This window comes from Montipora foliosa, chromosome 8, assembly GCF_036669935.1.
Source record: "Montipora foliosa isolate CH-2021 chromosome 8, ASM3666993v2, whole genome shotgun sequence".
Classification (NCBI taxonomy): Eukaryota; Metazoa; Cnidaria; class Anthozoa; order Scleractinia; family Acroporidae; genus Montipora; species Montipora foliosa.
The window spans coordinates 48,711,896-48,726,895 of record NC_090876.1 but is presented as its reverse complement, the minus strand read 5'-3'; the positions used below and the strand labels follow the sequence as shown (position 1 = coordinate 48,726,895).

Sequence of the window (15,000 nt, the reverse complement as noted above, 5' to 3'; positions counted from 1 at the left end):
ACTATTCCATTTCATTCACGTCGTACATCGTGAGCGAAATACCCTAAAAATAGATTGTGTACGAGCGGGTTCAAAAAAATAGAGAGCTTAACTAAGCAATGACATCGGCGACGGCATATTTTGTGGGTAAAGACAATGGCTTTGCACGCCCTGCACGTGCGTTTTTCACTTTTGTCTATTTCTTTGCCGTCGTCAGCAAAACAACAACGCGAAATAACCAAATTTGAGATTTTATGAAGAACGTCAGCACTTGAGGATAAGTTTTCATTTTTTCTCCTAAATTAAGCCCCGTTCGGACCAGTGTCATCCTTGAGGAACATATTAAAAAGGTTGAAATAGTCACGAAGTGATCACAAAAACTTGAATTTATATTTTGAGATGACGTTCTCGTTGCCGTCGTCGTTGATTAAGCTCCCGAGTATTGTGACTCGTCACTGGCGTCAACACCTCATTCGACTCAGTATTTAAACTAAGTACCTGGTAGAGTAGGGCAAGGCGATGAGAGGAATGATATTCCTCCCACGGGGGAGTCCCCTGAATCATTTGGTACAGCACACACATCAGACTCCAAATATCAGCACTGAAGGAGTGATTTTGGCTTCGACAAACCTATGAAAGATTAATGTTAAACTTTAATCCTACATCAATATACCCAGCAGTCCACACAAGTCTCGATCTGCGATAGAACGGGGCTCATCAGTTCTCGGTATTATCTATTTTAAGCACGGCTACTGCTAGATTTATGTGGCAAATAAATGTAGCGCATTGTTTTCCTCGCGCGATCCACAATTTTGCATGGTAGTAGCCAAAACGCGGGGCGGGGTCGGGCTTTTTTTCCCCCCAATTTTTTTTGTTTTAATTTTTGCCCTTATTCTCCTGTATTGTTATTTTCGAAAGTCCGTCAGGAACCTACGGAAGCTATGAAAGCTCTTAAGGGGCATCTCAGTTTTTTTGTCTTTCCGAAAATCGGAGTTTGTTGTTCGAAACTAAGAGAATTTCAGAAATCGCTGAAATTGGAGTTTATGGAATATACGCCAACTGCCAGAGGCACTAGAGACTCGCTGAGCTACACACTTCAAAATCGTATCGTAATGTTTACTTCGTTGAAAACAACAACAGAATCACGATGATCGTCATGCAGTCACACAACGGTCTCATTTGCTTGTTTGTTCGTGCTGTTTTCAATGTTGTTTGTTTGTTTGTTTGTTATTTATTTGTTTGAGCAGGTTGAAGTTTTGGCAGCTATTCAGCTGATGTGGACCTGCTATACCCACCCATATACTCACAGAGGACAGCCACATCACCGGGAACTTCATCCCCTACTCTTCTCGAATAGTGTGTGGGTTCTTTAACGTCCCACAGGGAACTAATGAACATGGAAGATATTTGTGAGACGGGGCCTACGGTTTCTAGTCCTTATCCGAGAAGACTTGAAAGCCTAACCATTTGCGGATGTTATTACAAAGGCAGCACTTTCTCCTCAGTTATTTAAATACCCTGAGTGTTGGTCCGGCCGGAGTTGAACTCACGACCTCCCACATGGCAGCACGGTGCTCAACCAACTGAGCCACCAAACAGCTTAACATGACAAGTACAAAAATCCCATTTCTCAAACAACTCGAGATTTCCATTTGCTGTCACACATTAAATTATGCACAAGAAGCTAAAATGATCCTAGCCTGAGCTTCTTTGGAGAAATCTGATCTAAATTCAGAACAGAGAAAAGTGAGCTGGAATTTTGTAACTAAATAAATGGTGAATTCAAAAAGGACCTTTTGTCTTTTCAACAACTGCAAGCAACCAGACAAAGGTCTACCTCCACCAGCATCACTGCCAACAACAAGCAATCTTCTCTAATCCTTTAAACATGGAAATGCCGCAGAGAATGAACCCATATTCGCAAAGTTTCCAAAGAATCTCCTAAGAAAATGGCTCCTTTAAATGAAAAATCCGTTTCAGGATTTACGGATTTTCCCAAAGAACATAGCTTTAGGGAGGTAGATGTAGACTAATCAAAGTAAACAACTTTTGGATTAGCTGTCGACAAAAGCAGCGGTGTAAGGGCTCACTTGTCTGCGGGCAAAGAGGTATGAATCATTGTAGCATCACCCTCAGTGAGAGCTTGGGGTTCTTGAGACTTTTTGGTGGAGAAAAAACAATCACCGTAAATCCTCTATTAAGACCCCAACCACCCTCTTGGTGGCGAGATTAATGTAATTAGATGCAAAATGTTTGAGTTTAGGTGCATTTTGATGTTGTGATACATGTAAGAAAGCTTTGGCTTCTGTAGAATTTTAAATAACTTATGCATGTCAGAATTTCTGTGCAAATGTTTCTTCAGTGTAAATCAGTGGTAGTCGGGGTAAATAAAATGTAAAAACGGAAGTTCATTCCGGACAATTAAACACCAAATCCCCCATTACGGTTTTTCTCATACCTAGAGTTTCATGATTAGAAACACATTACTATTTTACCTCGGGTGCCATGAAGGGCTCTGTTCCACGTGGAGTGTTATCTTGTTGGTAACCATTATCAAGTTTGATGCTGGTACCAAAATCTGCTAGTCTTATTTTGTCTGCCGTCAAACCCTCAATGAGAATATTTGCACCTGCAGGGATAGCATCACCATTTTTATTAGTGTTATTTTGTCTGCCGTCAAGCCCTCAATGAGAATATTTGCACCTGCAGGGATAGCATCACCATTTTTATTAGTGTTATTTTGTCTGCCGTCAAGCCCTCAATGAGAATATTTGCACCTGCAGGGATAGCATCACCATTTTTATTAGTCTTATTTTGTCTGCCGTCAAGCCCTCAATGAGAATATTTGCACCTGCTGGGATAGCATCACCGTTTTTATTAAAATAAAATGAGAAAAACATCCTAATTTCACTACAAAACAGCTTGCTCCTGAAATTGGTAAAGCTACAACCAATTGCAAAAAGTGTTGCAGACACCTTGTGCAAAAATTATGTTTTACAAGCTGACTTCTCATAGGAGGGCCACAAAGAAATTTAGTGCAAAACAACGGATAGGACCCCTTCCCCGATTTAATGTTTTTGCAAAGGAAGGGCGGGGGGGTCATTACATTGGATCAAATGGTGAACAGTTTTCTCTTGTCATGATAAGATGTCTAAACTCAGACTACCACTTTGACGGACATGAATTAGAATACCAGTGGGGAAAAAGCGGGCAGGAAAAATGCCAAAAATAATAACCTTAACTGTATAAATCATGCATAATTCACATGTTTACCATTCCCTCCTGGAGTGACCTTACTCGTCAGAACAGTTCAGGGGTGATTTAACCCTTTCAGCCCCGATAGTGCCAAATGGCACTTATAGATTTTACTCTGTCTAACGCCAGACGATTTTACTTGTCAATGGGGAACCCCTCGGGGCTTAAAGGGTTAAGGGTTGAAGCCAACAGAAACCCAACAATCAGAAGACAATAATGTTTTTGTGTATTTGCTTGACCCCCTCCAGAAACAAATTCAGTTGTTAATGAGCAAAAATGGAAACACTAACATCAGCAAAGATTCCCCAAATTGCACTTTTCACAACACCATCAAGGTGAATAAAACGTGATCTTTGTAACAAAAAAATAAAGCTACTGACCTTTGATATCCCGATGAACAAATCGTAAAGAGTGCATGAATTCTACCGCAGACAAGATCTTATAGAAAATGTGACGGACCAGTTCTTCATGCATTCTACCCACATCTTCGACAGAGCCACCTTAAACAAACATATAAACTAGGCTTAGGTATAGTGACCATATTAAATATTTAGCAGTATAAAATTGATGATGATGATGATGACGACGATCAAGATTTATGTAGTACAAATTACGGCAACTTAAATGAAGTAAAGGTTAAAGGGTAAAGTCTGCTACGAGCTTAGAAGGTCCATCAGGCAGGCGCTTATCTCCGGTTTCTGTAGCATGAAGCGACTAGGAGTATTTCTACTCCCCCCTGAATGGGATGCTAGTCCATCCCAGGGTTACCCCCAGCATTGAATTCGCCAGGACCTATTTATACACCTGGGTGGAGAGAGGTACTGTAAGAACAAAGTGTCTTGCCCAAGAACACAACGCCATGTCCCCGGCCAGGATCCGAACCCGGACCACTTGATCCGGAGTCGAGCACACTGACCATGAGGCCACCGCGCCTCCCTAACTTAAATGAGAATGGTTATAAATACATGTGTATCAGGACAAGACACCACAGTCCACAGAAACATACATGTAGACAAACAAAGAGAGTTCTAAGGGAGTGCCAGATCTTTTGTCGATTTCCCATTAAGTACAAGGCAGTCATAAAGAGACAAAAGGATTCTTACCATTCATGAACTCCATAAAAATAGTTACTTTCCCACAGCTCTTAACAGCTCCATAGAGCTCCAAAATATTATCATGTCTTCCTGTCAGGGTACCCCAGATCTTCAGCTCTGTCATTTCAAAGTTCTCCACCTTGATCTAAAATGTTACAAATGTAACATGAATGTTAATTGCATTGAAAAAAAAAAGGAGCAATAAATTTCAATGATTATTGCTCTGTCAATGGTTCAGGAGTCAATGAATTAACAACCTCTACATTCATGTCCATGTTCCCATTAACCCATTGACCCCTGGGAGTGAGACTTATAGCAGGGCTTCTGATATTACGCAATGGTGCATTTGCGTACAATCAACATACCAGTGCTTTGTCATTTGTGGGTTCTAATGTTCCTGTTGATTCATTCCTCATGGGAACATTGGAACCCACAAATGACCAGCTCCCAACGTCAGTGCCTTCATAGCTCAGTAAGCTGTTGGTTAGAGCGTCGCACCGGTATCGTGAGGTCACGGTTTCAAACCCCGTTGAAGTCCTGAATTTTTCAGGCTTCTTTACGCAATTGCAAAAATTGCGTTCATAACTGCGAGGATAATAGCTTCACTTGATTTCATATCCACAGTTCATATATGATTCATTTCATATATCATTTCATCGTTGATTCATTCCTCACGGGAACACTGGAACGCACAAAAGACCAGCTCTCAACGTCAGTCAGTTCATAGCTCAGTTGGTTAGAGCGTCGCACCGGTATCGTGAGGTCACGGGTTCAAACCCCGTTGAAGTCCTGAAATTTTCAGGCTTCTTTACGCAATTGCAAAAATTGCATTCATAACTGCGAGGATCATAGCTGCACTTGATTTCATATCCACAGTTCATATATGATTCACTTCATGTATAATTTCATCTTTGATTCATTCCTCACGGGAACATTGGAACCCACAAATGACCAGCTCCCAACGTCAGTGGCTTCATAGCTCAGTTGGTTGGAGCGTCGCACTGGTATCGTGAGGTCACGGGTTCAAACCCCGTTGAAGTCCTGAATTTTTCAGGCTTCTTCATGCAATTGCAAAAATTGCGTTCATAACTGTGAGGATCATAGCTTCACTTGATTAAATTTGACGAAATAACCCAAAATATACTTTGTTTTTAACCTTGATCTATGTACCTTTAGAAACCTGTAGACTGTTTGTTTTCATAAACAATCAAGTATCCTGCACCTACGAGGCCTGGTTCTAGTTTTCAATTTAAAAGAGTTGCCAATTGGCACAGCACAAACAAATTCTCTCCTTCAAGTTGCCAATTCAGAATTGCTGATATTATGCCAACAAAAATGAAATGCTCATGTCAGCAGCAGAAGATCAACTGAAGATCAGCACTTAATTCAAATATCGTAAGCCACAGCACACCGGTGGCTTAGTTGGTTGAGCACCAAGCAGCCATGTGGGAGGTCATGAGTTCGACTCCAACTGGATCAACTCACAGGGTCTTGAAATAACTGAGGAGAAAGAGCTGCCGTTATTCATGTGTTTACATCCGCAAATGGTTAGACTTTCAAGCCTTCTCGGATAAGGACTATACATGTAAACGGTAGGCCCCGTCTCACAAATATCCTCCATGTTCATAACTTCTCTGTGGGACATTAAAAGAACCCAATGGTATACACTATTTGAAAAGAGTAAGGGATGAAGTAACTGGTGTTGTGGCTGTCCTTTGTGAGTGTGTTCTCTCCAGCAAAAGTGGCCAGTTTGGCAGTGATGTCTCAAAAAGGTGTGTGGTGTACAAGGCCACCTAAGCAGAAACAGCCAAAAGTCAAAAGCGACTTTGCCAAGTACGTGCTGGAACATATCGATGTGGAAAATGCCCGCTCTTTCTTCAAATCAGAAGACATGATCGCATCTGCCGCCAGCCAAATTTGTGATATGAAGAGCAATTTACCGTATTGTACAAAAACTTTAAGTCAAGCAACATGTAATAATAATAAATAATGACAACATACTAGGTTCTTATTAAGCGTATTTCTATATCCCAACGTGCTTTACATCAATAAGAAAAATAGCCTCTGCGACACATTATACATTAAACTTAAGCATAAAAATCAATAGAAAATCAATAAGCTGAGAAAATTCCTCAAAGAACATCGATACAGTCAACTTATGTACTAAGAATGTGCTAATGTACTAAGAATGTGCAAAAAACTACCAGCTTTTTTCGTATGTATGTAGTTTAACTATGCTCCCTTACGATCCAGTTTAGTTGAGCCAAGGGCATGGATAAGACCTCTCATTGGTGTAATACTTATCTCATTTGGCTTTTTTTAATCATAGTTAAGCATACATGTAGATGCTTAATTATTGTTCCCTGATGTTCAAATTGTCTTTAGAGCAACACAGAGTGGTTTTCTTACTCTGAAACCTATTAAAACAAGCTTAAAATAGCTCAGGAAAAAAATCGTACAATTTGCACAGTTTTTCGCACAGTAGTTTTTCCTTATCACATAATCTGCCCTGGAAATTTCGCATAATTTCTGTTTTTTAATCACACCCATGAGAGGGCCTGTTATAGATTTTACACTGTCTAATGCCAGACAATTTTACTTGTCAATGAAAGGTGGTTCGGGAGTCATTGCGTGAAAATCAAGGATGTGAGCAAGCATTTGTTTTAAATAGTAATTCACCTGTTCCCTCATCACAGTAAATGAGTAACTTGAACATGTTATACAAGTCATGTATATCTCCCAAACGAGCTTGGTGACCTTTTTTTTAATTTCACATTTCGAGTCACCATAATGTATGGAACAATCGAGAAAAGTTTAAAGAAAATCTTATGACAACTTCTATTACTAGGGAATCACCGTAACTACAGTAATCGACTCCAGTTGATACTAACCCCTCTCCCCCCCCCCCCCCCAACTGATGGATGAAATCATCTAGCATTAGCCACCCTATATAGTCCATACACTGCAAAGAAATTTTAATTTTTCTTCTGATCATATAAAACACTTTTTTATTTTACCTCACTGTGTTGCCCTTGAATCATACGTCAAGGCCTTTCAATACAAAGTTCTTACCTCTATACTCTACACTAACACAAAATTCACAAAATCGGTTTTAGACCGAATGATCTGTGCAGTTTTTGTAAGGATCAGTCAGAAACTTTAAGCCACTTTTTTTATCACTGTTCACATTCTAGACATTTATGGACTGATTTTGAGTCTTACTGGCATCTTTTATCCAATCAACCGGTACACCTCTCTTTGGAAAATGTTTTATATGGAATAATATCGCAACAATGCCCTTTACTTAATTTACTCAATTATTTTGTTATCATTGGGAAATTACTTTTGTGGGACTGCAGAAGAAGCCAAATTAATCCAGAAATTCCTGCGTTTAAGAACAAAATTGTTCTCAAGTGCGAAACAGAAAGGAAAATTAAAAACACGAAAGACTATTGTAAAAAGAAATGGGTGCTCATACCAACTCGATAAGCCTATTAGTCTGTTGTTCTGTTGTTCTATTGTTGTTGTTGTTGTTGTTGTGTCTGTTTGTCTCTCTCTTTTTAGCTATTTACAATGTAAGGCGTTTTATCCTAACATAAAAATCCACCCTTCAATCTTTAATTTCTTAATAATTAATTTGTTGTAGTTCATTGTTGTAAAACATTGTTAATTAATTTGTCTATTAAAAATAAAAAAAAAATAAAAAAATTTGATAATAAAATCTGTTATGTCTCAATCTCAGGAGTCAATGGATACAAAGGTTGTTAACAACATCTACTGTACGTTCACTCAAAAACTCAAAAAGGCCTTCTCCACAGACGTTAATCTGTCTAACAACAGACAATTTCACTCAATCCATGCAGGACTGAGTTCAGAGGTGAAACAACATCAACAGAGACAGTAAAAAGAGAGGCATAATTTTGATATTATTTTATTCTCAATAACCCTCTAATTGAACTGACTGTAAGTAACAACCATAGCCAGAGGAAAGGACTTGACAGAAAATACATCACCTTGTGAGACCTTTCCACTTCCTCTCATAATCATCATAAACTTACAGTTTCTCCTCACCTGTTTAATGGCAAAAAGTTTTTCAGTCTTCAAATCTATGCACTGCCAACAACGTCCACAAGATCCTCCACCAATGTACACTTGCCTTTCCCAATGGACGTGTTCAACGTATCTTCCATCCTGTTCAACACTCAAATGAACCTGAAATTTAAAACAAGCAAACAAACACTTTTTTGTCTTCGTGGTCAACTGAAGTTAATAACAAACTGCAAAGAAGTTGTCTCTCAAGCGAGAGTTTTGTTGCCACTAATATTAGGTATGCTCCTTTTTAATTCAAAAAGACAGCAGAGGTGTGATATTATTGCTTTTATGTTAACTGTGATTGGTCATAAAGGCATTTTGACCTGTTTTCTACAGGTCAGTGAAATGCAGCAGCCCTTTCGTCAGTAAAATAATAATAATATCGAAGTCATATACAAAGTCTTTGGTTTAACCTTTTCCATCGTAAGAGTGATACTTACAGTATACATTTTACTCTGACTAACGCTTGACGATTTTTACTTGTCGATGAGGGGTACATGTACTTTAGGGATGATAGGGTTAATCAATTTTCAAAAAAATAAAAAAGAAAAAAGGAAAAAAAGAAAAAAACCATTCTCTAATGACTCTATTCAAGTACACTCATACATGACACAACATTTCAATACCTCATCGAGGGGCCAAAGGATTTCCTGTGTGATGGAGTTGCTCCTCAACGCCTGGCCAATGTTAGGAACACAAGTGGCACTTAAAGGTGTAGCGGTAGATTGCTCATGGATTTGACATGGCTGCAGGCTGGCCTTTCCATCCCTCGCTGGACCATGGGTAACTGGGAGGTCTTGACTTAGGGAGGGTGCTACGTCAGACAGTTCTGCAACCTGCTGGGGTTCAAGATCTGATCTGGGGTCTGGAGGTCGAGAAACATGGTACTGGTTCCACAATTCAGACATTGTGCATGAGCTTGCAAATCGGCTTCCACCACTTGTGGAACCAAAGGAAGAAGCAGGTTGTGTATGATTGCATGATTGACTGGGATCAAATGGCAACAAGCAGAGATCTCCAAGCAAGTTGGGGGTCCTTGGTGGGTTGGACTTAAAAAATAACTTGTCATGCCTGTGCTCCCAATTTCTGTTGTCGGGCAGAGTGTTCTTCTCCAGATAGTGTCTGATGTCATCACATCGTTCCACTGTGCACTTTCCGACAGGCTCTCGGCACATACATGCATGCAACTGCAAGGCATCCTTATACTTAACGCACTGCACACAACCGCCAAGTACATGCATATGGCAGTTCTGAGTGTGTGCAAGCAATTGTTGGATAGCTTGGCAGTAATCATGGCCACACTCTTCCCAGGCACACATACGAGTGTTGTGACAACAAGTAAAGGCTTCCTTTAAACGCTCGGCTACATCAATGTTGGCATCAGTATCCTGTGGATAGCAATATTGGCACACATTAATATTCTGTGATTGGCAATGTTGAAGTGCATTATCTAAGAGACTGTACATATAAACACCACAAAGAAAGATAAGAAACAGCAAACCACGATTATTAGACATCTTAACTAGTTATAGCTGTCGCTAAAGTGCCAACGAGCCAAGCTTGCGTGATCTGGCGGCTGCAAACATCACGCGGCGTACTCGTGCGGCACTCTCATTGGTTATCGCTACGGTCAATATTTGATCGCTTTGGTCTACATTACAGCTTTTGGTCTACATTACAATTAAATTTGAAGCGCTTCTGAGATTTCGTCCGCCTAAAAATCTTCTCGCGGCTCTATAAGCTGCCGCCTCGCCAGGCCTTCTGTCTTCAGAAGGCCTGACTCGTTGGCAATAATCAATTATTTCCTGCCACAGTTGTTAGAAGGGGGATAGCATGCATGGTCAAAAGGAAAAGCCTGGGCTGGTGAGTGAACCAATTTTTTTTATCACCCATTTCAGTTGGCAAGAGATTTATATATAAATGAAGAGCGCTATTCACCGTTTGAATTACCGAGTCCTGGTTTTTTTTCTCATCAAGCACAATTAGCACAGATGAACAAAGTTTCTACTCATTGGTTTTCGCGAAGAACAATCAAAAGCATTTCTAATTGGTGCAGTCATGTTAACATGACACAGAGTGCATGTTCTCCAAAAACACAGAGTTTCCCAAAGCCTTGGGTCGATCCGAGGCTCTGGTAACGAGAATGGTTTGTTCCACAAAGAGAAGGAAAACACAATCTTTCACATGTCTGGTGTCAATGAAGCACATTCCACTATACATCTAATTCAGCAATAATTTTCACTAGTTTGGTCCTCAGTCCAGACAACAGAGCCTCAAGACGACTGACTGCTCCTGGCATAAAATGTATGGGATACTAAAGCCTTCCATTCAACTGCAATATTTCATGTTGGTTGGTAATTTGTGGGGGAACACAAAGCAATAGAATGCCCTTTCCTAAAGAGCACCTGCATGGGCAAGGAATTGCTATTCACAGAAATTGTCTGCTTTCAATAAATAAACAGTTAACTAATAGTCTGAGCAATGTACCTGATCACTTTGAAAAGACTGATAGCTTGAAGTTTTCATCAGCCTTGCTTTGTCAACATCAATCTTCAGACCCTAGGTAAGAAATTACAAATTGTGGAAACATCACGCAACAAGAAAAATTTGTTACTCTTACGCCCTCCCCCACCTGTGAGTGGGACTAATACTAACACAGATTTTACTCTGGTTTAAAGTAGAACGTTCTTCCTACAAACCCTGGTAGAAACCCTATGTAGGATCCTGTAAGATTTAATAAGATCCTGTAGAATCCATTAAGATCTGATATAAGAATAGGATCCTACTCAGGATCCTAGATAGGAATCAAGATCCTAAAGAAGAATAGGATCCTAAACAGGATCTTAAATGGGAATGGGACAGGAATCAAGATCCTAAATTGCCTATGTCTTGGACCTGTACTGCACCAATTAAAACAAACCAGGAGTAAAAATTTGCATAGACTCTACATACTGGTATCTATTTCCTATGTAAAAGCAAAGGCCTGCTGTATATATTTACTATGCCTTCGGGTAAAATGATCTTTACATAGCACTCGCTAAAAAAAAAAAAACAGGAACTTCAACCTTCAATACATGTATAACAAGTTAAAGGCTTGGTCTTATTCAAAGCATGCCAATGTGAATGTGTTATCTTTTGAGTTAATTCACTGTTCGTGATACATGTCCTTTAAAGGCTCCAAACTTTGAACATAAAATCACTCTGTACACGGAGAAATGAAAAAGGAAGCTTTTATTCCAATGTATTCAATAGATTGTGAGAAATACTAATCAACGGATTACCTTGTCATCCTTGGCCATCTTGGATAACACGTGAGAGACCGGACTGGAAACTAGTGATTTTGTTTTGGTCAGCAGTCAGCGGTAACCAGTCCAGCTCATACATGAAGTACTTACCAGCTCTTACAGGTTTTGGGCGGTTTCATTCAAATGTTTGTATCTACGATCACGCTTTTGTGGTGACGATTTCTTTGTTAGTTTTACTCTTTAAATGCTGATCCAGGCAAGGAAATGCTCACAACAACTCAAGTAAAAAGGTAAGCATTAACTTTAAGCGAATAACATTTGATTTGATGCCTTATTGTCTTCAAAATGAGGAACGATTTACATGCATGTAGAATTCACATTTTCACACCTTCGACTCAATTTGTGAAGCAAGGAGACTCAATTTGGCTTACATGCTATAGCCCTGTTAAAAAAAATAGTAAACCTTTAACAAGAATAATGAAGTTAGATCAACTGGTGAAGCAAATGATTTTGAAAAAAAGTTCTCATACGGCAAGTTACATGTATATGATTGACAATTGATTCCTTCTCGTAAAAATGCTAATTTCTGTCACTTTAACTATTTGAATCAATGCAGAAAATGCCTGAGAAAGCTATTATGGACGTAGACTAATAGAAATAATCAGTGATTTAGAGGAATCACTACATGCATCATTGAAGTATATGTACTGTTTTTTTTTTAGTTGCCAAGAAAGAGTATAAAGAGACACTTCTGAAAAAAATTCTTTGATGGGACAGCAGGGAAAGCTCGGTTACAGCAGATAAAAATGCTAAATAGCAGCCAATTCTGTCTCCTCAACCAGTTATGGTTTGATGTATTTGGGGATCTCTCTTTGCAGACTTGTTATAGTTCTGTGGTTTATCTCTATATATCTCTATATTAAATATATGTATATCATAACATACCATTTACATATGGTCATTATATAGGATTTATATAGATTACACATAGTGTCTGGTTCTACAAGGGTGCACAACACGAATGTGACAACTAATAAAGCCGCATTCACACACTTCATTGTTAAGCTAGTGAGTAAATGACATCACTTTCTCCTCGATCTAGATAACTGAAAGATCGATTGGATTGTGATAAGAAATATCTTGAATATTGACATTTACTCATGAGAAAATGTATGCAGACATGTTAATTGTATTATTGAGAAATGTGATGGTTCTTGATTGCGAGAAACTAACTTCTCACAAATTTCCATACTTCTTATCTTTCCGAATGTATTTGAGTCAGGTGTGGTGACAAAGTTTTTGACAGGACCTGGTCAGATATGTATGCAAATCTATGAATCAAAAATGTTTGGACAAACTGAAAGAATACTGAAAATTATCTCCATCACCATCATTGACAGATTGATTCAAACCTATTTAATTTTGTTTTAAATTTACAAGTATTTAATTACCAACATTGTAATACCATTTTTTTGTTTTAATTTCTTTCAAAATCCCATTTTCTATTTGCTATATATGAAGCACGATTGTGATTGCGTAGTTTATATTATCTGTGAGAAGAACATTGGATGTACAATTCAAGCATCACTGCCATCTCGTAATTTGATTGTACAGTTTGTTCTGTCTGCATAATGTGTTTATTTGTAATGTAAGACTTCTTTGCAAGAATAAAGACATGTTTCCTGTCCACTTTTGACTCCACATTATTGTGAGAAAAAAAATGAGAAAATACAAGTGCATGCAGTCTTATTATACCGACAAGATTCAGCTTACTTTCATAACTTAAAAGGTCTCAACAGGATACTTTGACCTAGCTTGGACCTTGTATATCAACTCCAAAGAAATTCCTACAAGTGGATAGTTGCATTCTTAAGAAATTTGTCGATCTCTAATACCTTGAATAGCCTGCCATGACATGGTTTGGATTGAGAATAAGAACATGTAAATTGGTTTGTACTAGCTTATTATTATTATTCTAACCGAAATTTTCGAGGATCAGGAATCGAGTCTCGAGTCGAGTTTCGCGACTCACGAGTGACTGTCAACTTACCTTTGAGCGGTACTGTAACACCACAGGTAACAGACGGACAATTTAATTTGCAGCACTACACATGAACAAAAGTACTTGGAACCCTTTCAACAAACCTTTCCACTTGACTTCTTTGAGCTTTCAACTATGGCAGCTGTAGCAGGGCTCCTGGTCTCCGTCATGCAGCTATGTGAAAAACCACTGTATTCAGAAGCTGTGCATGTCAACCCACATGTCGGTCCTATGGCTACTTGGGTATCACCTGGAGCAAAGTATAAAGACACAAGACAAATTGAGTCTTTTTAGACTAATTCTGCAAATAGACCCCCAGTATAGATGCCAATGTAACAAGCAGAGGCTATGGTTACTCGTAAATGGTTTGAACATGGGCGTTTGTGAAGGCTATAAACTAACAGTAATTGGCGCATTTACACTCGTCACAGCCCATGACATCTAGATTTAACTGACAGTTGACCAATAACATAATGAATTAGTTGACCAATCACATCAATGACCAGAGTGCAGGGCTGTCAATAAATCTGAAAGTATAAAACCTATAATTAAAAGCCTGGCCTGGCGCTCTTGGACGCCATGCTGTTTCATCAGATTATGCACACGACTGGGGACTACATGTATTCAGTTACATTGTCAATGCTCCAGGCATTTCATATCATTCACATGAGCGATAAGGCGCAATAGCTTGTCCAGATTTCCTTGTTTCATCTTCTTTAAAAATGCCATCAATTCCAAACAATGTTTTTTTGGCTGGTGGTAAAATGAGAGGAAAGTAACAGGTTGAAGATGGTTTTATACTAGCTGGCGTTTTTGGCCGGATACTGGCCCTTACTGACAGCCCTGAGAGCATTTATTTGTTTATACCATTTACTGAATGTTACACTCTGAAGACGTCTTCCGCTCAGGTTTTCAAAACGTCAGTCAAGAGAGACCTTACAAAAAGATGACGACGACAACGCCAACAAGAACGCTGTCTAAAATAGTATTTCCCGTTATTGTAATAATTTCGCGACAACCCCAAGTCGTTCGGAATGGAAAGTACCTTATTTACTCGTGTATAAGTCGACCCCCAATTTCATTTCCCATTTCTGGCTAAAATGCAGAAAATCAGATCACTAGAGTGTTCCTAAAAGTTAATGTCATACATGTATTTGTGAGAGTTATTTTGTAGTTGCAGTATACGAAAAAGAAACTACTGCAAACAAAGTTTATTAGCTCTTGAAACATGACATGCAATGAGCAATGACACTAATTTCAGTTTACTTAAGAAGTTTTTTCCATGTTTTTATGT

General features: G+C 39.0%; 1 protein-coding gene across 2 annotated transcripts in view; it reads right to left on the bottom strand.

Annotated features, from left to right (window-relative positions):
* Positions 1-15,000, bottom strand: part of LOC138013122 (uncharacterized) — a 33,361-nt gene that overhangs the window by 10,995 nt on the left and 7,366 nt on the right. For both annotated transcript variants that reach the window (XR_011125179.1, XM_068860103.1), the window contains exons 4-11: positions 13,811-13,956; positions 10,908-10,979; positions 9,047-9,808; positions 8,400-8,540; positions 4,338-4,473; positions 3,615-3,734; positions 2,475-2,608; positions 478-609 (exon numbers count right to left, since the gene is read on the bottom strand). Coding sequence is in view for 1 of the 2 variants with exons in the window: in XM_068860103.1 (XP_068716204.1) it covers positions 478-609; positions 2,475-2,608; positions 3,615-3,734; positions 4,338-4,473; positions 8,400-8,540; positions 9,047-9,808; positions 10,908-10,979; positions 13,811-13,956 (1,643 nt within the window). In the remaining variant the exon portion in view is untranslated. The remainder of the gene's footprint in view (positions 1-477; positions 610-2,474; positions 2,609-3,614; positions 3,735-4,337; positions 4,474-8,399; positions 8,541-9,046; positions 9,809-10,907; positions 10,980-13,810; positions 13,957-15,000) is intronic.